Consider the following 25,974-nt stretch of genomic DNA (forward strand, 5'->3'; position numbering starts at 1 on the left):
CAAAAACGTCGGTGTTGAGAATGCTACATCAACATCGATTGCACCCTTACCATATTTCTGTGCACCAGGAATTGCATGGCAACGACTTTGAACGTCGTGTACAGTTCTGCCACTGGGCACAAGAGAAATTACGGGACGATGACAGATTTTTTGCACACGTTCTATTTAGCGACGAAGCGTCATTCACCAACAGCGGTAACGTAAACCGGCATAATATAACACTATTGGGCAACGGAAAATCCACAATGGCTGCGACAGGTGGAACATCAGCGACCTTGTCGGGTTAATGTATGGTGCTGCATTATGGGAGGAAGGATAATTGGCCCCCATTTTATCGATGGCAATCTAAATGGTGCAATGTTCGCTGCTTTCCTACGTAATGTTCTACCGATGTTACTACATGATGGATGTACGGCACATAGCTCGAGTGCGGTTTAAGCGTTATTGTATAGCATATTTCGTAACAGGTAGATTGGTCGTCGAAGCCAGCACGTTTACCGGATCTGACGTCCCCGGATTTCTTTCTGTGGGGAAAGTTGGAGGATATTTGCTATCGTGATTGTCGTTACACGTATTACCAAATGCATTGAGGTAGACGGACATCATTTTGAGTATTAATTGCATTAATGTGGTAATCGCGCCGTAACAGCCTGCGTTCTCAGAAATGATAAGTTCACAAAGGTACATGTATCACATTGGAACAACCGAAATAAAATGTTCAAATGTACCTACGTTCTGTATTTTAATTTTAAAAAACCTACCTGTTACCAACTGTTCGTCTAAAATTGTGAGCCATATGTTTGTGACTATTACAGCGCCATCTATCACAAAGCGAAAAAAGTGGTCCAACTAAAACATTCATATTTCTTTGCGTACTACACGAATATGCAATAAAAATGGGGTTTCCTATTTTAAAAAAACGCAGTTGATATCCGTTTGACCTATGGCAGCGCCATCTAGCGGGCCAACCATAGCGCCATCTACTTTCCCCCTTCAAGCTAGCCAAGTTTCGTTCTTTGTAGTTTTTTCGTTTGATTCTTTTGACGCTATTTGTCCCGGTCACGAACAATGGTCCACCACTGGTGCTACCAACTATTGACGGTGGTCACATTAATGTGACTGGACTGTATATACTGATCAGCCGGAACACTATGATTACTGACTTACTATCGATACAAGTCCGTCCAGGCGATAGCAGCATCACCTGGCGAGGAATTACTGCTAGTCAGACACATGCACGGTGCATGTACGTAGTATCAGCGAGCGGGCCGTCCGTGTGTAGAATAGGGAAGGCGCGCGATCTATCTAAGGTTTACCGAAGGCAGATTGTGATGGCCCGGAGGCTCGGTATAAGCGTTTCGGAAACTGCACCACTTCTCGGGTATTTGAGGAGTGCTGTGGTGACTGTCTTCAACACGTGGCGAAACCAGGCTGAAACCAGACGTCGTGGAGTTCGACGGCCACCCCTTACAAAGATGCCTGCCGGAATAGTCTTGGCAGACAGGTAGAACAGACAGGCGGCGAACTGTGGAGGAACCAACATCAGCGCAGAGTATAACTGTATCTGAAAACACAGTGCACCGAACACTCATAATGATGGACCTCCCCCCGTGCATGTGCCAGTGTTAACACCACGACATAGGCAACTATGACTGAAATAGGCACGTGACCATCGGCACGGCGCAGTGGCATAGCATTGCATGGTCTGATCAATCCCGATACCTTCATCGTCACGACAATGGGATGGCGCGAATCCGTCGTGTTCCAGGGCAACACCTTCTTGACACCCATACTGCGGAGTGGAGACAAATTGGCGGCGTCTTTATTATACTCTAGGGAACATACACGTGGGCGTCCAACGCTCCAGCGGAACTCGTGCAAGGCACCATGACGACCATGGAGTATCGTACACTGGTTGCAGACCATATAGTTCCCTTCCTGACGATCATGTTTCCGACGACAGTGGCACGCGCGATGTCACAAGGCCATGGAGTAGTGAATGGGACACAGTGGCGAGTTTCAATTTATGTGCCCCCCCTTCCCTCTCCCCCCAACTCGGCATATCTGAACTCGATCGAACACATTTGGGATGTGATTGAACGTGGCGTGACTGCTCATCGCCCCCCTCCCCGGAATTTATGAGAAATAGGGACTTGAGTGTGCAGATGCTGTGCCATCTCCCTCCAGCAACCTACCAAGGCCTCGTTGCTCCCACGTCACGACGCATCGCCGCTGTTATCCATGCCAAAGGTGGACATCCAACTATTAAGTAGGTAGTCATAATTTTCTGGCTGATCAGCGTATACTAGCACGGTCTTAACAATCTTCAAGTGTAAAAATGCTATGTTTGGAAGCACTGCCGGGTGCTTGTGTTGTTCTGAAATAAATCTTCCATTAGGTCCATGGTAAATGATGCAATTTTAAATTGATTCATTTAAGACTCAGGTTCAGCTTTAATAATAATAATTCCGATGTAGTTCAATCGGCTTATTCAAGTCCTCAGTGACTTACGCGCCCTTACCTTCCCCCCCCCCAGTAATTATACCAGATAAAGGGGCCTACAATGGAATCCGTACCACTTGTCATTTCTGGCGAATTTTCACGTTGTTGAGAGGTGAAGACTAGATTAAAGTCAGTCTGTAATGTCATGTGCTCCCAACGAGATTCGAATCCGTAGTCTTTCGGTTTCAATGTACACCCTTTGCCACTGGACCAACAGACCCTTCTTTAATATGAGATATCTTTACTCATTGCAATTTGAACACTACGAACAGAGAAGTAAAACAGGAACAGCGAAGTCGCGCTTGGCCGACGTATGCAAACGAATCTTAACTCATAACATCAAAAAATAAAATAGGACTTATATAAAGTCTATTGCTGGTTATGACTTTAATGACTTCAGCTGTAAATACATTCTGACAATGTGACTGGCAGAAATTAAGACACATCAATTTTTACTCTTTCCATGCGTCATCGCTCAATTGAGATGGCCATGGCCCATGCATAGTCTTTTATTCAGTGCTTCTTCTAGACCAAGTAACCTGTGGAAATTCTAGTATACTATACATTTTTGAAATGTGAAGAAATTGCTTAATCTCATGGAACATAGAATAAAAATTCGATTTTTTAGTCATTTTCACGTCTACATCTTCTCAAAAGAAAATGGAAACTCTCCATTCTTAATACTGCCGAGGAAGACGTGCCCATGAAGCTCCAAAGAGAAACGGTGCTAGAAATGTGGATGTTTATACACCAAAATTATTCTTGCCACGAATCGTGCCGTACATCTTAAATTCTGACAGATCCAGTATGAATCAATAGGTGTCCTGGCTCATTCTTCGAAAATTTTGAAAAAAGTATTGGCTCTGTAAAAGACTTCTTTTCACCCATAATAATCTTTTTTTTCTTATCGTGCTGTGAACGTCAGGGTACATATTGCAGCTGTTGCTGAAAATACACGAGTTGCTGATTTCCTTTTAACACTCATGGACATGGTGGTTTTCTTTATGTGCAGTGCGGGTACACAGGCCAGTCACATCAGTGTTACCACTGCCTGTGTTCGACGTTAAAGTGCAATAATCATAGACGACAGGTGGCAGGACTAGGAGTGGAGGGCATATAAGGCGTGCCGGGGACTCGAATAACAGCGCAGTCATTGTCGTAATGTAGGATCGGAACGATTTATCTGGAATCCAAAAGGGCTTTTTTGCCAAGGAGGAAGCATTTCGGAATCGGCTAAGTTGTTTAACTGTGCGTGCCACTGTGGTTGAAATGGGTCTAAGCACCATGGGACTTAACATCTGAGGTCATCAGTCCCCTAGACATAGAACTACTTAAACCTAACTAACCTAAGGACAACACACACATACATGCCCGAGGCAGGATTCGAACCTGCGACCGTAGCAACAGTGCGGTTCCGGACTGAAGCGCCTAGGTCCGCTCGGCCACAGCGGCCGGTCGTGCCACTGTGGTTAAGGTATATGGTTCATAGCAAACTGGTGCACCGAGGCAACTATGATGCACCATGGGCCATAGATGACAGGAGTGAATGATGACTGGGGGGATGTGTACGGGAGAGGAAGACATCCCACAGATTAACCAACAGCTTACCGACAGCGTCTCCGCAACGATCGTTGAGTGAAAGTTGCTCAGTATGGGCCTCTGCAGCATGCTGACTGCTGTTTATCGGCGACGAAGGCGGGAATTTGCGTCTCCTGTGTGGTGACAGGTGGCCTTTTCACATGAATCACGTTTTATGCGCCAACGGTCACTGAATCTTGTGAAAGCAATATATTCATCTATCTTTAGGGTTCATGTCCACCCCTATATACAGTTTGTCTTCTCCTCGCCACCATGGCATGTACCAGCAAGACAATGTGCCCCACGGTTCACAATGTACGAACTTGGTTTGAAGAGCACCTGGGCGAGTTTACTGCAATCCCCTGGCCATTAAACCCCACGTATATAAACCCAGTCGAGAATCTGTGGGATCTCGATCGAGCTGTTCTCGCAATGGATCCTCAGCCAAGAAACGTATCGCAGCTGGCCATAGCACTGCAGTCGATATGGCTGTGCATCTCTGTCGGTACCTTACAGAACATTACTGACCCTCTTCCTGCACATCTCACAGTGGTGCGCGCTGCAAAAGGTGGTTATACAGGCTTCTCACAGAGGGTCACATTAATATGATAGGGCAGTGTATGTAGAGTGTGGCGTTCCTAAACAAACAATTTGTTCCCATTCTTTATAGCTGGTAGTTGGTGTGGGCTTTAAGCGAACTAAAGAACGTTAACTGTTACATTCTGCTTTAGCGGCAGAGCTAGAGGGGGCAACAAAAGAGAAAGAACCGCAGTTGCAGCGTACAGCTTGGCTGACACAGCTAACGCCAAAGTGTCTGAACATTGGTGATTATTGTTTTGAGTAAACTAGATATTCACCAGTTTCCTCGTGTTGTAGCGTATTTAGCGTTATCATGTGCCATGTGTGCAGATGGCGAGCGCCAAGGACCAGCTGCTGCCGCTGCTGGTGGTGGACTCCTTGGGCGGCCTGCCAGGGTTACCGGGTCTGTTCGTGGCCAGCGTCTTCAGTGCGGCGCTCAGGTAAGTGCACTGCCGCGTGTTCTCCCCTGTGATTGACGGCTCCTGCCACTTCACAGCGTCACAACTCATCGTTACTGGGGAAACCACAGAAACGTTGTAAATATTAACCTAGAGACACTGCTGCGCTGATATTCTGACAGCTAAACTAACAGTTGTCATCTGATCCATTAAAAATAGTAACCAATTTGTAAATTAAAATAGTTCTCTTTATGAAGATACAAATTAAATTTTACTGTAGCCCACATATTTGAATCCAAATTCAGTCTTTAAACATATTCATACTAGCGGAAAAAAGCACAGAGAAGGCGAATATGCTCCTGTTTATTAAAAGACTCAGACTCAAAAAAGTGGTACCCGCTGCCTCTTAATACCTTCCTCACCATCTTTAAAAATTTTCCCAAAATTTTAGCATGCAAGCATATTCATGTACTTTTTAACATGCAATTTACCTCCCACTCCCACAATCTCCCCTAATTGTAACACGCTCATGCCCGCTGGTCCACTGCTGTAAGTCGCTCATGTCCATCCACTCCTACTTGTCCATTCTCACTCACTCACTCACAGCCCAGTGTCTGTTTATCTATCATTGTGTCCTGTCTCACAGCCACCGTCTCCTTCGCTCTTTCCTACTAATACTGTCACCACTCACTGTCATTCTCTCTCTCTCTCTCTCTCTCTCTCTCTCTCTCTCTCTCTCTCTCTCTCTCTCTTATATTGCTACTGTCCCATCACGCCTTCCTGAAAATCATTTATTGCTTCTGATGTACAAGCTGCCATGCAAAGCAGGTCGATAAAGCAAGCTGATATTACTCCAACATAAAACATCTGTCATATATGGCAGCTTACATGTCAGAACCCAGAAAACTGTGTCTTGCCCCTGACGTGTAGGCTTCCCTGCAAAGCTGGTTGATTTTACAGGATGATACTGCTCCAACACAACACGCCTGTCATGCAGGGCAGCCTCAGGGCCAGGGGCTGTAAAGACACCTGCTTGCCCATATGCCTGCTCCTATACTTGAGAGGCATGCTGTTTCGGTACAAAAATTTGGTTGAAATAGATCCAGAGGCTTGGGAAGGTACCCCATACATATACACTCTGAGATATAAGCTGCCACTTTGAGCTGTGACTGAGAGGGACGCCAGATGTGCCACAACAGTGATATTACTATACCGAATGTATCACTTTTACTAGGAGTCACTAGTGGCGCCAATCTAAGAGAGGTGCCAGGGCACTGAAGTGCTACATTTCTATACAGTGCATATTACATTCAGTACCGAAAACTGACATGGTTGGGAGTGTGAAAGGGTTCGGTGGGAGGGAAGGAGGAGAGGGAGAGCCAAATGATAAGTCGCCTGTGTGTCTCGAACTGGCCCTAGAAACAAATTATTTACAGCTTGAAGTCTTCCAGTTTCTCTGAGTTCAGAAGTAAGGCAGCCAGCAGGCAAGTGAATTACAAGCAGTCAGTATAGTTTACAGATTTTAACTTGGTCGATTTTCAATGGGTATGCAGAGTGTGGATGAAGGAGGCGTCATGTGGGGGGAAAGTGTTGCAGAGGGATGTGACCACCCTCGCTGTGCATAGTTAGCTTTGTTTTCTGAGAAGTTGTTGCAGGTAACACTCGCAGTACATTGAGAATTGCTTCGTTTTTCTGTAAAGGAATACTGTTAGAAATAACCAGTACCAAATTTCTCACTGACTCATTAGCTCGTGGGTTACCACACCAACAAAAACAAAATGTCATTTATCTTTAGTCATATTAAAATTTAAAATGTTCTAAGAAAGTTCCTCTTCATTCTAATGTTATGTTAGGCGTTGACGTTGCTGGTGGTGGGGTTACTAGCTAGCGTCTAATTTTTCACAGAAGTGTTGATCTCAGTAAGGTTGGAAACCACAGGAATCTGTTTCGTTAGAGTAGGTTTTCCCCAATTTCATGATTTCTCATTTTTCCGACGTGACGCTTTCTGATATGTTGTCTATTTTCTGTATTGTTTTGCATCTAGGTCAACCTTGGGTATGTTATGGGACTACATCTGCCTGAGGGGAATGCCTCGTAGTGTAGTATGTGGTTATTAACTTTGCATCTGACGGCTGCCTGCCGTATTGGTTTGCCTTACTTTCGGTCTTTCCTCTGCTTTGAGACATTACTGTAACACAAATGACTTGGTGTACCCGCAGTTCCATGTCGACGGCGCTGAATTCCACGTCTGCCGTGGTGCTGGAGGACTTCTTCAAAACTTTCTTCCCGTCCCGCCGGTTGTCGGAGCGGCAGACCGACCTGCTGATGAAGGCGGTGGTCGTCGTGATGGGAGCCGTCTGCACCGGCCTCGTGTTCGCCGTGGAGAGGCTCGGAGCCTCCGTCCTGCAGGTACGCCCTGCTCCTACAAACAGAGGCGTGGTGACAGCAAATCAAGCAAAATTAGGAACCGTCAACTCTCAGATTCGATCAGATATACGTTTTGCGCCATGGATCCATAAGAACATGTCGCTAGACAGGAATACGTTATTCATAAACATTCGAAATAGTTCATGTAGAAAAGCAGCGATCCACAATGAGGAAAAGAGAGCACTCATTCCAAGTCTCCTTCGCCGCCGCATCCTAAAATCAACGTGATTCAATATTTCGGCGATCCATTTCTCCACCATCTTCAGGAGGACGCTGCTGCTGTTCAGTCTCACTGAAAACTGCAAAAGCTTTTGTTTCTAGAGACAAACACAAACAGTGAATTCGGAACGAAACCTATGCACAACAATTTGACTGGCAACTTCATGCAGTGTCATTTTACCAGTGTTCATCCACACTGTAATGTGTATGAACCCGCGATCGTTTTCCGTACTTGCATTAACTATAAACGGAACGTGGCTCTACCTAGTCACGTGACTAAGCTCCTGCTCTGGCAAAGTGTACAGTTCGCTTTGTCGAGTAATAATTCAGAGCTCCGTAGGCGCATGAGAACTGACCGCATATGTGCTCTATTTCCGTATCACTGACCGGCGGGAATTAAAATGGATGTGCTTCAGCATGACTGATGGGCGCGGATACATTTGCCTTTCGTACTGTCGAAAGCCATATCTGAGTGACAAGAACGTACTAAAGGAAAGGTCTTCACTACATGTCAGAGCACGGGGAGAAGTAGAATTGGATGTGTATGGAGAGCACGCTTGCCCGGCTAGCCGCGCGGTCTAACCCGTTGCTTCCCGAGCACGAAGGCATGCCGGTCCCCGGCACGAATCCGCCCAGCGGATTAGTGTCGAGGTCCGGTGTGCCGGCGAGCCTGTGGATGGTTTTTTAAGGAGGTTTTCCATCAGCCTCGGCGAATGCGGGGTGGTTCCCCTTATTCCGACTCAAGTACACTATGTCGGCGATTGCTGCGCAAGCACTGTCTCCACATATGCGTACACCCTAATTACTCTACCACACAAACATTTGGGGTTTCACTCGTCTGGTATGAGACGTTCCGGGGGGAAGGGGGGGGGGGCGGCCCACTGGGGACCGAACCGCACAGTAACCCTGGGTTCGGTGTGGGGCGGCGGTGGGGTGTTTGGACTGCTGTGGCCTGTTGTGGGGTTGTGAACCAGCGAGGGCTACGGCGAGACGAAGCCTCTCTGTTTTTCTAGGTCCCTGGTTTAATACACAATATACGGAGAGCACACAAATAAATAAAATGTATTATGTATAGGTAGTTGAGAAGATCTATTAATTTTCAATTCCAGTGCTTGATAAAAATCACTGGAAGCTGTAACCAAAACATATCTAAGAGCAATCGTATGTACATACATAGCTGTCTACTTACTACCCTTCAGTGTATTGACTACCACCATCCATTGTACCACCAGCTCCACTATCATCATCCTCACAGTCAGACAGTATTTTTTCCCACATCCACGGAAACAGCCATCTTCAAACAACTCGCACTTTGCACCTCTGGATCGACAGTAAATAACAGCTACTCGTTGTACCACAAAGTTGGTACATACATGCCATCAGGTGACCTGCCACTGCCCTTAAATGTCGCATACTTTCTTTAGTTCCTTTCTAAATGAACCCCATAAGCACTGTAATTGTTTCAAACAAAGTCTCGGTTCACTTCGAGGAACACTGTTTTGAAAAACGCAGCCAGTTTATCATAAGCCCCGGATTTTTAATTCTTATTTATATAATTTTTAGATCTCATTTTCAACAAGCACTGTTCTTCTTTGTACAGATATATAAATTCCGTCAAAAGGTCTATGGTCTAGCGACGGGAATCCGTTATGACCGTGTCGCACACTGCAGATTACTGGCAAGACTCCAAGAGTCCACGACAGTCGTGTCGTCGTGTCGCGTACTGTAGGCAGTTGACAGAAGAATCTGCGACAGGGCGCACAGCGGGCGTGTACGTCTAAATGCGCTGGCGGGAAGGCATGGGGGCCATCTGGCCGGAGGCTTCATCAAACACCTGACTCTTTCATAACATTGCGTTCAAAAATGGTTCAAATGGCTCTGAGCACTATGGGACTCAACATCTTAGGTCATAAGTCCCCTAGAAGAACTACTTAAACCTAACTAACCTAAAGACATCACACACACCCATGCCCGAGGCAGGATTCGAACCTGCGACCGTAGCAGTCCCGCGGTTCCGGACTGCAGCGCCAGAACCGCTAGACCACCGCGGCCGGCCATTTCGTTCACACAGACGTTCTTGCGCTCGGAACTGTGTGGCTCGTCCTACATCTCGGGGTTAGGAGAGTCCGTGTGAGGGCTCTTAATGACCAGAGTTTGAATCTCGGACCCCGCACACAGTTATTATCTGCTAGAAAGTTCTCTGTCAGCGCACACTCCGCTGCAGAGTGAAAATTTCAATCTGGAAACATCCACCAGACTGCGGCTAAACCATGAATCCCCAATATCCTTTTTTCCACGAGCACTTGTCTTGCAAGGTTCCAGGAGAATTTCCGTGAAGCATGGAAGATAGGAGATGAGGTACTGGTGGACGTAAAGCTATGAGGGCAGGTCGAGAGTTGTGCATCCGTAACACACTTGCCAGCGAAAGGCAAAGGTCCCAACTTCGATTCTCGGTCCGGCTCACAGATTACCAGAAAGTTTCAGTCAGACAAGTGTCCCCAGAAGCCTTTAAGCCGTCGTAAAAGTGAAGGGTCCACTAACAAGTGTCTGGGATCTTGATCAGATAGTGTGTTATTTCCTCTCAAATACATATCTCAAATTCATCACGGCGGGAAAATCTGGGAACTAATAATCCATACATAGGTAAATCGACAGTTGTTATTCCCACGCGTTATTCCCAAATGGAACAGAAATGGGGGAAATGACTGTGATACCACAAGCACCCTCTCTCATACGCCATAAGGTGGCTTGAGCGGTACAGCTGTAGATGAAAAAGTAACTGACAGTTCATGCTAGGGGAAAACAAATCATACGCAAAATATTTTTGTCCTCGTCTGTTTTTATTTGCTCTGTAATCAGTTACCGTGGATAACAAGTGTCTGTTAGTTGATGGCTCAATCTTATCTGTTTCGCTCATTAAGTCACTGCAGCTAAAATCTTAAAGTATTATGTAAAGCCATCTCACACTATTGTCTTCTGCCTACCGTACCGTAGTATTACAGCAACTTGAACAAACCTTGGCAGATGCTGGTGGAAGGAGAGCAAGTATGCCTACAGTTGTTGTCGAGTATTTTCGCTCTAGGAAAATTTTACACATACGGATACTAATTTTCGAAGGATCTGTCGGTGGATTATTGTGTACTGGTAGGACTTGAAAAGAAATTATAAGATTAACATCAACAAAAGTAAAACAACGGTAACGGAAAATATTCGAATTAAATCAGGCGATGCCGAGGGGATTGCATTAGTAAATGTAAGTAGTATATGAGTCGTTTTATTTGGGCAGAAAAATAACTGACGATGGGAGCAGGGGTGAGGATAAAAGTTGCTGACTGCCAACAGCGAGAAAAGCGTTTCTGAAAAGGAGAAATTTGGTAACGTCGAAGTGTTCAGAAGACTTGTTTGAAGGTGGTATGGAATGCAGCCTTGCACGGTGGCGAAATGCGGACGATAAAATGTTCAGGCAGAAAAAGAATAAGGTTTTAAAATGTTGTGTTGTAGGAGAATTATGAATATTCCATGGGCTCATTGGATAATGAACGTGGAGGTACTGAATCTGGCTGAAAGGAAAAGAAATTCATGGTGCAACTTGACTAAAGGAAGGAGTAGGTAGATAAGACACTTCCTATGGCATAGTGGAATTCACAGTTAGGTTCAGTGGGCAGTCATCACCATCACCATTAGACAGTTTCCTCACTGCTGAGTGCCGTGACCTCGTTACTTCATTCATTTCTTAACTAATTGAATCTTCGGCTAGAAGCCTCCATCCTCAGTGATCTTCATCTCTTCTTATTATAATTTGAAGAGGTAAGCCTGTAATCTTCGTCGTGGTCTTTTGCATTCGGTTTTGGCTTGCAAGATGGTCTTATCCACTTCTCTTTTTAAAATATGCCCAAAGAACTGGAAATATCTTCGTCTGACACACGAAGATCACATTCATGTGCCTATAAGATCTTCTGTAAGGGAAGCATTGATTCTCCATTCTGTCCATGGTACGCATAACACCTTCTGCCTCCGTCTCGAAGGCATCGATTCGGCTCTTGTCACTATTTTCCACGGTCCAGGTTTCGCAGCCGCCGGCTGCGGTGGCCGAGCGGTTCTAGGCGCTTCAATCCGGAACCACGCGACTGCTACGGTCGCAGGTTCGAATCCTGCCTCGGGTATGGATGTGTGTGATGTCCTTAGGTTAGTTACGTTTAAGTAGTTCAAGTTCTAGGGGACTGATGACCTCAGATGTTATGTCCCATAGTGCTCAGCGCGATTTGAACTATTTTTAGCAGCCGTACAAGAATAGAGGCAACGCCAATGATTGTACCAATCGTATCTTCGTTGTTATATTTTCTGCAGATCTTAGTGAGTTCAACCATTGCGGCGTTCCCAAGTAAGATTCGTAGTTCTGTTCCTTCACCGTACTTTTCTGTGTTACTGATCGGAGACCCTAGATATCAGAAATCATCACTGTATCCAGATCCTTCAAGCATCCTGTAAGTTGGATTTGATCCAAACGTTGACGATTAGTAACCATTAATTCGGTTTATCCATGTTTTACTCTAGAACGAAAGTTGAACTGCTACTTTTCATTGGTTCAACTGTGGGGTCTTAGTGGCAACCAGATGTTCTTCCTTACTTCCTTCAATGAGCGTAGTATCACCTGCAAAGCGCAGGTTGTTTCCCGCCGCCAATAGAAATTCCACCATCCCGGCCATCCAGCGAATCCCTGATGATGTGCTCTGCATAAATCTTATAGACCTGGGGTGACAGCATACAAGCTTGCCTGACTCCATTTGCCGGATCGAAAAACTCTCCGAATATTCACTATCCACTTTTATGGATGCAGCATGACTGTTATAAAGACATTTTAGTAGTCATACTAGGAGTTTTGCAACCTCAAACTCATTGAGCACATGCCATAACTTGTCCCACATGACGCAAAGTTCTTTTTATAATCTATGGAACAAATGGAGGCAGAGACACAGAATTCCCTTTTTTTCAAATATCTGTCTTAATTTCATGATTGCCTCTCGGAACCTTTACCTGTGACAATACCTATTTCTTCTACCAAAAATCTAAAACTGAAGGAATTTCTTTAGGTGTTGATTCATTATGTACAGGAGGACTTAGCTGGTATGCGATATTAATGCTATACCCCGATAGGTAGAGCCGTCTCTAACTGTTAGGCTACTTTTTGTGAGGAGGAATTAGAACATTCTTTCGGAAGTTCAGCAGTTTTCCTCACTGTATTACTTGTTATAAGCCTTCCTTTCCCATCACAGTGAGCATTTCTCTCTAAATAACGTCTGCGCTTGTACGCTGCATCAAGCTAGACTTTGGACCAGAGGCCACAAACACATTGGATGTGAGGACTAAGGGGAAAAATCTTGTATTTGTATTCATAACAGCAAAATATACTCCTGGAAATTGAAATAAGAACACCGTGAATTCATTGTCCCAGGAAGGGGAAACTTTATTGACACATTCCTGGGGTCAGATACATCACATATACACAGGCAACAGAGCATGCACAATGTCGGCACTAGTACAGTGTATATCCACCTTTCACAGCAATGCAGGCTGCTATTTTCCCATGGAGACGATCCTAGAGATGCTGGATGTAGTCCTGTGGAACGGCTTGCCATGCCATTTCCACCTGGCGCCTCAGTTGGACCAGCGATCGTGCTGGACGTGCAGACCGCGTGAGACGACGCTTCATCCAGTCCCAAACATGCTCAATGGGGGACAGGTCCGGAGATCTTGCTGGCCAGGGTAGTTGACTTACACCTTCTAGAGCACGTTGGGTGGCACGGGATACATGCGGACGTGCATTGTCCTGTTGGAACAGCAAGTTCCCTTGCCGGTCTAGGAATGGTAGAACGATGGGTTCGATGACGGTTTGGATGTACCGTGCACTATTCAGTGTCCCCTCGACGATCACCAGTGGTGTACGGCCAGTGTAGGAGATCGCTCCCCACACCATGATGCCGGGTGTTGGCCCTGTGTGCCTCGGTCGTATGCAGTCCTGATTGTGGCGCTCACCTGCACGGCGCCAAACACGCATACGACCATCATTGGCACCAAGGCAGAAGCGACTCTCATCGCTGAAGACGACACGTCTCCATTCGTCCCTTCATTCACGCCTGTCGCGACACCACTGGAGGCGGGCTGCACGACGTTGGGGCGTGAGCGGAAGACGGCCTAACGGTGTGCGAGACCGTAGCCCAGCTTCATGGAGACGGTTGCGAATGGTCCTCGCCGATACCCCAGGAGCAACAGTGTCCCTAATTTGCTGGGAAGTGGCGGTGCGGTCCCCTACGGCACTGCGTAGGATCCTACGGTCTTGGCGTGCATCCGTGCGTCGCTGCGGTCCGGTCCCAGGTCGACGGGCACGTGCACCTTCCGCCGACCACTGGCGACAACATCGATGTACTGTGGAGACCTCACGCCCCACGTGTTGAGCAATTCGGCGGTACGTCCACCCGGCATCCCGCATGCCCACTATACGCCCTCGCTCAAAGTCCGTCAACTGCACATACGGTTCACGTCCACGCTGTCGCGGCATGCTACCAGTGTTAAAGACTGCGATGGAGCTCCGTATGCCACGGCAAACTGGCTGACACTGACGGCGGCGGTGCACAAATGCTGCGCAGCTAGCGCCATTCGACGGCCAACACCGCGGTTCCTGGTGTGTCCGCTGTGCCGTGCGTGTGATCATTGCTTGTACAGCCCTCTCGCAGTGTCCGGAGCAAGTATGGTGGGTCTGACACACCGGTGTCAATGTGTTCTTTTTTCCATTTCCAGGAGTGTACATACGAATAAGTCTAGTGTAGCTGAAATTTTTGTGTATTAGCACTTTATTTGCTAGCTGCATTGCTTGAAATTCTCTCTGGGAATGCGATAAATATGTAGACTATGTCCGTCCGAACGTTTATTAGAGTATCGTGTAAAAATTTGAAGTAAACTGGTCAATTACTTTTCTATATTTTTGATAACAACATTAAACAACGACTTGTCTTTGTATGTTAGTAATGATAATTGCGCAGAAAGCATCTTACAGCGATTGTGATAGATACAGTTGTGACAAATAACTTAGACATAAGCGCATACATTACATAAGTCGCAACCCCGGATGATAATTACAGTGTTTCAATTTTCAATAAATGTTGTGTTCATTGGAAATTATGTGTAGCATAGTGTAACAAAAGTACATATTCAGATACGTTGGTACCCTTTGTAAGTTAGCTACTCCGTGCTACCACTGTCTGGTTAGCAATCTCTAATGCTGCTTTTGAATGTGCAATGTCGAACTTAATGTGGAGGAGCTCAGTGAAGGGTTTACATTATGTTTGAGTCATTTGTTTAACAACGCATTTGACTGGATTTTGACACGTAGCTTTAAGTTAATGTCGTGTCTGTTATGATCATTTACTTTCATGCATGTAAGATTAGCAAATGTATTAGCGAACTGTGATCTAAAGATCATTGCTTATCTACTGATTCACTCACCCAATTTCTTTCCAACCACGTCAAACAAGGAAGAGGAGCTTTATTACTAAGGTGCATATGAGCTAAACAGAAACATTTATCCAATATCGCCTTAACCATATAATGCCCTTCCTTAAAAAATAATATTTCACTAACCATTTTAATTTGCTTTTAGTTCTTAGGTTTTTATCTAGTATTCATCGGCGTACATGCATTCACACGGACATACTTCAATGTGACCCCACAGCGCATACGACGTTTGTTAAATTTAAAGTATTAGAAGAAATGTGAAAACATTGCACAGTGGAGTGAACTTCCTGGCGTTGAGAAGCAAGTATGGACAAGCAAGTCGTTAATAACAAGCCGTCAGGTAAGCTCCAGCAAAACCATCATACTTTGCTGGGTGTTATACACAATGTACAAAATAACGAAATTAATAAGGACGAATTATTAAGCAAGAATGACATGCGCGACACATGTGATTACCCATGACACAAAAAAAAAACCACGACTAATATTGCTGGCTGATGTAGCCACATTACTACAAGTGACTCGGGCCTTGCTGCACTGAAGTACTAGTTACTGTAATTTGATGAGCCAATGAAGCATTCGTTGTGTTTTATTTTTACGAAATAATTAGTTATAGCTTAGTAATGTCTGCAAAATATTTTTGTGACTCCTATCTGTAGAAGTGTTATATGATCAGCAAGATGTGTTGAATTTATCCCACTTGAAAGAGAGAGGCGTAAAAGACAAAATGTGCGCCAGAAAAACATGATATTTCGGAACAGTAGAAACCTTGTTAAGGGGAGAGTACAGTAACATAAAAGCAAAAAACCAAAACAAAAAAAAACTGCCTGACAAACTTCATCTTGATAGCTGGGACTTCGATTTGAAATCTGATGAATAATATCAAATTCTACGAGGGATTAGATTAGATTAGATTTACCTTCATTCCAATTGATCCGTAGTGAGGAGGTCCTCCAGGATGTGGAACATGTCAGAAAAACAACAATACATGACAAATATTTACAACTAAAACAAATAAGCTAATGTACCATTCCACAGGTCCCAGGTGGAATGATCGTTATTTTTTAATGAACACTAAGAGTCATTTTACAAATACTAATGCACTGAATTTAAAATAAAAAAGTTTTTTATTTATTTATAAGGTAATAAACATGTAATACAACTACTTTAATACTTATTTACAATGAACACATTACTGCACAGAAATGGTGCAGAAGCTAGATTATACTTAACACACACACACACACACACACACAGACAGACAGACACACAAATTTTCAATGAACACATTACTGCACTGAAATTGTGCGGAAGTTATGTTGTACTTATATACAAATCAGTTGATTTTACTGAGAAATTCATCAATGGAGCAGAAGGAGTTGGCCACCAACAAATCCTTTAGGCTTCTCTTAAACTGAATTTCATTGGTTTTTAAGCTTTTTATGGCTGCTGGCAAGTTATTGAAAATGTGTGTTCCTGAATAATGCACACCTTTTTGTACAAGACTAAGTGACTTTAAATCATTGTGAAGATTATTCTTATTTCTAGTATTGATTCCATGAATTGAGCAGTTGGTTTGAAAAAGTGACATATTTTTAATGACAAATTTCATTAAGGAGTAAATATATTGGGAAGCAGTATCCCTAGTTCCCTAAACAGGCTTCTGCAGGATGTTCTTGAGTTGACACCACATATAACTCTTACTGCACGTTTTTGTGCCCGGAAAACTTTAGCTTGGCTTGATGAATTGCCCCAAATAATAAGGGAATAACGGAAGACAGCTATTGTATGTAAGTGGCTACATAATTATTTCAAATTATAGGTGGTGATATATTAAGATCACATAGCAAGTGACATTTCATAGTTCACCTGCAATAAACATAGAATAACAGTTTGGTCGGCAATACCTCATAGTCAAACCACAAGACACTTTGTTTCAAGATCGTTACTTGTAAATGGTCTTGTCTATCTCTCTTCTTATTCCACAAAATTATGTAACATCGGCTTTATGGTAGTTGGGTGAAATTATGTTTCTCTACTTGTTTCACAGCCAATTGATTGTCATATCAGGTTTAATTCTCCCGACAATTACCTCACGTGTGTGCTTTTTTTCTTGTCTAAGGTCAAATCTCTGCTTGGCATGTTGCGGCGTCCTGATAAAATACATTTTTAATGCATAATACGTCATAAATCTAGTAAACGCCACAACTACAGGAATATCTTGAGCTCAATAGTTACTTGCGATAGTTGCAGTTATAAATATTAGTCTTAGCTTGTGCCAGTTTTGCATAATATAGCACCGAGCGAGGTGGCGCAGTGGTTAGCACCCTGGACTCGCATTCGGGAGGACGACTGTTCAATCCCGCGTCCGGCCATTCTGATTGAGGTTTTCCGTGATTTCCCTAAATATCTTCAGGTAAATGACTGAATAGTTCCTTTGAAAAGGGCACGGCCGACTTCCTTACCTATCCTTCCCTAATCCGATGAGACCGATGACCTAGCTGTTTTGTCTTCTCCCCCAAAACAACCCCAACGTAATATAGCGTTATACGTACACAGCTTACATATTTGACAATTACTTGTCCGATTTGCCCTGTGTTGAAAATAGAGAACTGGAAATATATGTCAATTTGTTTTACAGCTATATCCACATGAGTATATGTATATATTCTGTCTGGCAACATTGAAATCCGTAAATTACCAGTAAAATTAAGATGTCAGTATTGTCTGTTATGAACAATCGAAAATTCCCTCATGTACTATTATATTTTGTTATCAGTTAAAATCATACCAATATGCAATTGTCAGTTATCTATTTTGTGCATAAATTCAATCTTTTATGCATAAAACTCAGCAGATAAACTATATCATTCAAAAAATCTGCTATGTACTAACCAACACAATCACATATACCACTACTCTAACTGGCGCAGACATTTCTACTGCCTACACTGGTCGACAGCAACAAGTCCTTACTAACGAAAGTAAAACGAACCATCTCACCAGTTTCAGTACATCAGTTCGTTGATATCCTTGTTTCTTGACAATGTCTCATACATGCAGAATCGCTTGTTGTTGTTGTGGTCTTCAGTCCTGAGACTGGTTTGCTGCAGCACTCCATGCTACTCCATCCTGTGCAACACTCTTCATCTTCCAGTATCTACTGCAACCTACATGCTTCTGAATCTGCTTGGTGTATTCATCTCTTGGTCTCCCTCTACGATTTTTACCCTCCACGCTACCCTCCAATACTAAATTGGTTACCCCTTGATGCCTAAGAACATCTCCTACCAACCGATTCCTTCTTCTAGTCAAATTGTGCCACAAACTCCTCTTCCCCCCAATTCTATACCTCCTCATTAGTTATGTGATCGACCCATCGATCTTCAGCATTCTTCTGCAGCACCACATTTCGAATGCTTCTATTCTCTTCTTGTCTAAACTATTTATCGTCCATGTTTCACTTCTGTACATAGCTACACTCCATACAAATACTTCCAGAAACGACTTACTGACACTTAAATCTATACTCGATATTAACAAATTTTCTTCTTCAGAAAAGCTTTCCTTGCCATTGCCACTCTACATTTTATATCCTCTCTACTTCGACCATCATCAGTTATTTTGCTCCCCAAATAGCAAAACTCCTTTACTACTTTAAGTGTCTCATTTCCTAATCTAATTCCCTCAGCATCACCCGACTTAATTCGACTACACCCCATTATCCTCGTTTTGCTTTTGTTGATGTTCATCTTATATCCTCCTTTCAAGACACTGTCCATTCCGTTAAACTGCTCTTGCTGCTCAACTGCTCCTTTGCTGTCTCTGACGGAATTACAATGTCATCGGAGAACCTCAAAGTTTTTATTTCTTCATGAATTTTAATTCCTACTCCGAATTTTTCTTTTGATTCCTTTACTGCTTGTTCAATATACAGATTGAATAACATCGGGGAGAGGCTACAACCCTGTCTCACTCCCTTCCCGACCACTGATTCCCTTTCATGCCACGCGACTCTTATAACTGCCATCTGGTTTCTGTACAAATTGTAAATAGCCTTTCGCTCCCTGTATTTTACCCCTGCCACCTTCAGAATTTGAAAGAGAGTATTCCAGTCAACATTGACAAAAGCTTTCTCTAAGTCTACAAATGTTAGAAACGTAGGTTTGCCTTTCATTAATCTATCTTCTAAGATACGTCGTAGGGTCAGTATTGCCTCACGTGTTCCAACATTTCTACGGAATCCAAACTGATCTTCCCCGGGGTCGGCTTCTACCAGTTTTTCCATTCGTCTGTAAAGAATTCCTGTTAGTATTTTGCAGCTGTGGCTTATTAAACGGATAGTTCGGTAATTTTCACATCTGTCAACACCTGCTTTCTTTGGGATTGGAATTATTATATTGTAATTGAAATCTGAGGGTATTTCGCCTGTCTCATACATCTTGCTCACCAGATGGTAGAGATATGTCAGGACTGGCTCTTCCAAGGCTGTCAGTAGTTCTAATTGAATGTTGTCTACTCCTGGGACCTTGTTTCTACTCACCTCTTTCAGTGCTGTGTCAAACTCTTCACGCAGTATCAGATCTCCTATTTCATCTTCATCTACATTCTCTTCCATTTCTACAACATTGTCCTCAAGAACATCGCCCTTGTATAGACCCTCTATATACTCCTTCCGCCTTTCTGCTTTCCCTTCTTTGCTTAGAATTGGATTTCTATCTGAGATCTTGATATTCATACAAGTGGTTCTCTTTTCTCCAAAGGTCTCTTTAATTTTCCTGTAGGTAGTATCTATCTTACCCCTTGTCGGATAATCCTATACATCCTTACATTTGTCTTCTAGCCATCCCTGCTTAGCCATTTTGCACTTCCTGTCGATATCACTTTTGAGACGTTTGTATTCCTTTTTGCCTGCTTCATTTATTGCATTTTTATATTTACTCCTTTCATCAATTAAATTCAATATATCTTCTGTTACCCAGGGATTTCTAGTAGCCGTCGTCTTTTTACCTACTTGATCCTCTGCTGCCCTCACTACTTTATCACTCAAAGCTACTCATTCTTCTTCTACTGTATTTCTTTCCCCCATTCCTGTCAATTGTTCCCTTATGCTCTCCCTGAAATTCTGTACAACCTCTGGTTTAGTCAGTTTACCCAGGTCCCATCTCCTTAAATTCCCACATTTTTGCAGTTTCTTCAGTTTCAATCTACAGTTCATAACCAAGAGATTGTGGTCAGAGTCCACATCTGCCCCTGAAAATGTCTTACAATTTAAAACCTGGTTCCTAAATCTCTGTCTTACAATTATATAATCCATCTGATACCTTCTAGTATCTCCAGGCTTCATACATGTATACAGCCTTCTTTCGTGATTCTTGAACCAAGTGTTAGCTATGACTAAGTTATGATCAGTGCAAAATTCTACCAGGTGGCTTCCTCCGCAATCCATATTCACCTACTATGTTTCCTTCTGTCTCTTTTCCTACTATCGAATTCTAGTCAGCCACGACTTTTAAATTTTCGTCTCCCTTCACTACCTGAATAATTTCCTTTAGCTCATCATACATTTCGTCAATTACTTCGTCATCTGAAGAGCTAGTTGGCATATAAACTTGTACTACTGTAGTAGGCGTGGGCTTCGTGTCTATCTCGGCCACAATAATGCATTCACTATGCTGTTTGTAGTAGCTTACCTGCACTCCTATTTTTTTATTCATTATTAAACCTACTCCTGCATTACCCCTATTTGATTTTGTATTTATAACCCTGTATTCACCTGACCAAAAGTCTTGTTCCTCCTGCCACCGAACTTCACTAATTCCCACTATATCTAACTTTAACCTATCCATTTCCCTTTTTAAATTTTCTAACCTACCTGCCCGATTAAGGGATCTGACATTCCACGCTGCGATCCGTAAAACACCAGTTTTCTTTCTGCTGGTAACGACGTTCTCTTGAGTAGTCCCCGCCCAGAGATCCGAATGGGGACTATTTTACCTCCAGAATATTTTTCCCAAGAGGACGCCATCATCATTTAATCATACAGTAAAGCTGCATGCAGTATCGCTTAGAAAACACATATCTCAAAATATTGCTTTGTTTAATCCATGTATTATTTAATTTTAAATTTAATCGCCTACTTTTTTTATTTCAGATCACCATTTCATTTGCATCTATAACCACTGGTCCAATACTGGCACTATTCACCGCGGGGATGTTCCTGCCATGGGTTAACACGATGGTAAGAAGCAATGAGAAATGTTTATACATGAGAGCAGATAGTAAGCCTTTGTAGTTCACCTGATTCAAGACATACAAATAGTTTTTGTCGTAATACTACATGCAGCTGACTGCTGAAAGCTTGACTCAGTTCGCTTTATTCTGCGTCCTCTGTCTTCTAAGAGCAAACAGACGCAGTCTTTTTAGTCAGATCTGTTCCTGAAATGGTAGTCGTCAACCACTTCGTGTACTGCTTTGAAATTTTCAAACATATGCCGGCCACCTTTAATGTACTACGAGCTGCGTGTGTTGGAACGGTGACTAAACCAGTCAGTACACCGACCATCCGTAAAGATCCGAGATTGACGTCCTCTGGGAGTATAAGCGACGTCAGTGCAGTAACTACGGCGGTAGCTTGAACTAACAGCTGTAAACAAGGTATGATGCATTTGACCAGGCTGTAGTTAGCAGGCTCGAACAATCGCTGGTTAAGAATGTAGTGTCCCATAGTGTCGAGTTTTCATTTACGAGGTGGAAGAAATCCTAGATCCTTCGTAAGACAAAATTTGTGTTATACTTCTAAGTGTTAATTTTTGTTGTAATACCATTATCCATAATAATTATAAAATTATTTTTAGGAAATTTCGTTAAAAAAAAGGAAAGGACTTGCGGCAGTAGTTATTGTGCCAGGAATCGCATTGGAGCGACATCTCTAAATCAAGTGTTCAAGACAAACGTGGTGTGAATGATACGAAATCCACATGAAGGGTCAACCCTTTGACAACATAACCGACATTGAAGCCATTATGACGCGCGAGTTGAACAACATCCCAAAGATGTTCTTTTCTGACAGCTTTACGGGGTCATACCAGCGTTCTGGACGTTGTACCCAAGTGCGAGAGATTATGTAGAACACCTGAACCGTTAAAACCATTTTTTTAGTAATGTACCCCCCAAACTTTTTGGAACAACTAGGTAGGTTGCTCGTTTTTCATACCAGATGTGGAACCTCACATCTATGATTGTACGTTACTACGCCGTTGAGAGGAGAAGCTGTTTCGTCATTGCAAGTGGATCACTTCCGCAATGCTGTGCGGACCATGAGATGCTAACAAATGAAAAAGTATAAACTAGTTTTTGTTTAATGTTACCGGATAGCGCTCAGAGGGGAAAATTATCTATTTTCAACTGAAATTAAGTTTTACAATTATATATTAATACCTTCAGCTGCTGACGGGCCTTGATATATATCAACGGGGACAGGTGAAAATGTGTGCCCGACCGGGACTTGAACCCGGGATCTCCTGCTTACATGGCAGACGCTCTATCCACCTTTTTTTGTTGATCTTATTTTTTGTTCTATATTGTTCGTTGAATTCATTCGTGGCGGATGTCCGATGACACTTGTTGAGGTTGATTGTAGATCTGTTCACTCAGTTTTTTTTATTACGGAGGGTAGCTAAACCCTCTGACCGAACACGCTGAGCTACCGTACCGGCACTCCATCTGAGCCACCGAGGACACAGAGGATAGTGCGACTGCAGGGACTATCTCGCGCACGCCTCCCGCGAGACCCACCTGGTTATAAGGTGAGAACCTTATACATTCATTACTCGTGGAAGACATTCTTACCAATTCCCGTAAGAGTTCAGGTAATACGTGGGCATCCGCACAGAAGAAGAAAGTCTCGCGGAACTTGGTAAGAATGTCTTCCACGAATAATGAGTGTGTTGGGTACGTACACTACGAATGTAGTGTGTTGTCATGTAAGGTGAGAATGTGGGTCTCGCGGGAGGCATGCGCGAGATAGTCCCTGCAGTCTTACTATCCTCTGTGCCCTCCGTGCCTCATTGGATAGAGCGTCTCCCATGTTAGCAGGAGGTCCGTTCGAGTCCCGGTCGGGGAACACATTTTCATCTGTCCCCGTTGATATATATCAACATCCGTCAGCAGCTGTAGTTATTAACATATAATTCTAACTTCGTTTTAGATGGTTGCAGGTCATGTCCGAAAGAACAGACGTCATATCTACACTCCTGGAAATTGAAATAAGAACACCGTGAATTCATTGTCCCAGGAAGGGGAAACTTTATTGACACATTCCTGGGGTCAGATACATCACATGATCACACTGACAGAACCACAGGCACATAGACACAGGCAACAGAGCATGCACAATGTCGGCACTAGTACAGTGTATATCCACCTTTCGCAGCAATGCAGGCTGCTATTCTCCCATGGAGACGATCGTAGAGATGCTGCATGTAGTCCTGTGGAACGGCTTGCCATGTCATTTTCACCTGGCGCCTCAGTTGGACCAGCGTTCGTGCTGGACGTGCAGACCGCGTGAGACGACGCTTCATCCAGTCCCAAACATGCTCAATGGGGGACAGATCCGGAGATCTTGCTGGCCAGGGTAGTTGACTTACACCTTCTAGAGCACGTTGGGTGGCACGGGATACATGCGGACGTGCATTGTCCTGTTGGAACAGCAAGTTCCCTCGCCGGTCTAGGAATGGTGGAACGATGGGTTCGATGACGGTTTGGATGTACCGTGCACTATTCAGTGTCCCCTCGACGATCACCAGTGGTGTACAGCCAGTGTAGGAGATCGCTCCCCACACCATGATGCCGGGTGTTGGCCCTGTGTGCCTCGGTCGTATGCAGTCCTGATTGTGGCGCTCTCCTGCACGGCGCCAAACACGCATACGACCATCATTGGCACCAAGGCAGAAGCGACTCTCATCGCTGAAGACGACACGTCTCCATTCGTCCCTCCATTCACGCCTGTCGCGACACCACTGGAGGCGGGCTGCACGATGTTGGGGCGTGAGCGGAAGACGGCCTAACGGTGTGCGGGACCGTAGCCCAGCTTCATGGAGACGGTTGCGAATGGTCCTCGTCGATACCCCAGGAGCAACAGCGTCCCTAATTTGCTGGGAAGTGGCGGTGCGGTCCCCTACGGCACTGCGTAGGATCCTACGGTCTTGGCGTGCATCCGTGCGTCGCTGCGGTCCGGTCCCAGGTCGACGGGCACGTGCACCTTCCGCCGACCACTGGCGACAACATCGATGTACTGTGGAGACCTCACGCCCCACGTGTTGAGCAATTCGGCGGTACGTCCACCCGGCCTCCCGCATGCCCACTATACGCCCTCGCTCAAAGTCCGTCAACTGCACATACGGTTCACGTCCACGCTGTCGCGGCATGCTACCAGTGTTAAAGACTGCGATGGAGCTCTGTATGCCACGGCAAACTGGCTGACACTGACGGCGGCGGTGCACAAATGCTGCGCAGCTAGCGCCATTCGACGGCCAACACCGCGGTTCCTGGTGTGTCCGCTGTGCCGTGCGTGTGATCATTGCTTGTACAGCCCTCTCGCAGTGTCCGGAGCAAGTATGGTGGGTCTGACACACCGGTGTCAATGTGTTCTTTTTTCCATTTCCAGGAGTGTATATAAGTATATAGAAATTAATTCTTGTTTAAAATTTAAAAAAATTGTCTGACATAGGAAACTTACTTCTTTAAAAACTTGTAGCACTGTTTATTGAATTTGAGGAGGATTGTAAGACAAGCAAGGCATCACTGAAAGCTCTCCTACACGCCCCCGGCAGTTTTCAGACTAGGGAAACTACTTTGTCAGTCACTTATCAAACCTAGCTGGATTTTCATACTTGGAACTAATTTACACGAGCTTAGAAATTCTGTAATTGCACGTTCGAATCACCAAAAAACCTCACTTCTAATGGTTAGCTATATACGTACATATATACATCTCAATGGCAGGGTGCTAGAAATCAGTACGTTAGACTTTTCTACATATTTTGCATCATTATCCTTCCATTGGAAAGTATTCTTGGGTAATTTATAAGTTAGGCAAAAAGTACTCATTACCCAGATGAAACCAATTACAATTATTCATGCAGCTTGCACACAAACATCTTCCAGATATCTATTTAAACAACTGAAAATATTGAAGACACCTTACAGAATATTTATTACCTTATAAATTGCGTTGTCAACAATCCACTGCAATTTAAGAGTAATAGAGATATTCACCAGGAGTACAAATGATCTTCCCTTGCCTCTAATGAATCTAAATTGGGCACAGATACGAGCACAGTACTCAGCTACATTATATTTTTGTAATCTGTCCACAGAAATAAAACGTTTGACAAAGATCGGAGCGTATTTATGTACATGTTGTGATAGGTATAAGTGCAGATATTTCTATTAATGAGTGATGACGGTGTACTGAACATTACATCAGTACTTACTTCATTTGCAGACTAATAACTACAGCTGTTAGGTGTACTATGATTTTAGGTTAGTTAGTACCTCGAAGTATGTGTGGCAAGAGCAAGCCATTAATCTTTATTTTCCCCTAAGTCAGGTGTTGACGTGTGGATGCTAATACGCGTTATGACCGTGCAGGAAACATCAAGTAGTATATTGTGTGAAAACATCACTACTATATTATGTGACATGTTTGCAGGAAGACCGTTCGACGTGGAGAAAAACAACCAACACCCTGATTCTGTAC

At 44.0% G+C, this 25,974-nt stretch overlaps 1 protein-coding gene across 3 annotated transcripts in view; it reads left to right on the plus strand.

Moving 5' to 3' along the window:
* The window catches only part of LOC126092163 (sodium-coupled monocarboxylate transporter 1-like), a 212,968-nt gene that overhangs the window by 151,146 nt on the left and 35,848 nt on the right, over positions 1-25,974 (plus strand). For all 3 annotated transcript variants that reach the window (XM_049907634.1, XM_049907636.1, XM_049907637.1), the window contains 3 exons: positions 4,990-5,099; positions 7,277-7,466; positions 21,367-21,453. In XM_049907634.1, coding sequence (XP_049763591.1) covers positions 4,990-5,099; positions 7,277-7,466; positions 21,367-21,453 — 387 coding nt within the window. The remainder of the gene's footprint in view (positions 1-4,989; positions 5,100-7,276; positions 7,467-21,366; positions 21,454-25,974) is intronic.

The sequence above is a fragment of the Schistocerca cancellata genome, chromosome 7 (genome assembly GCF_023864275.1).
Source record: "Schistocerca cancellata isolate TAMUIC-IGC-003103 chromosome 7, iqSchCanc2.1, whole genome shotgun sequence".
Classification (NCBI taxonomy): domain Eukaryota; kingdom Metazoa; phylum Arthropoda; class Insecta; order Orthoptera; family Acrididae; genus Schistocerca; species Schistocerca cancellata.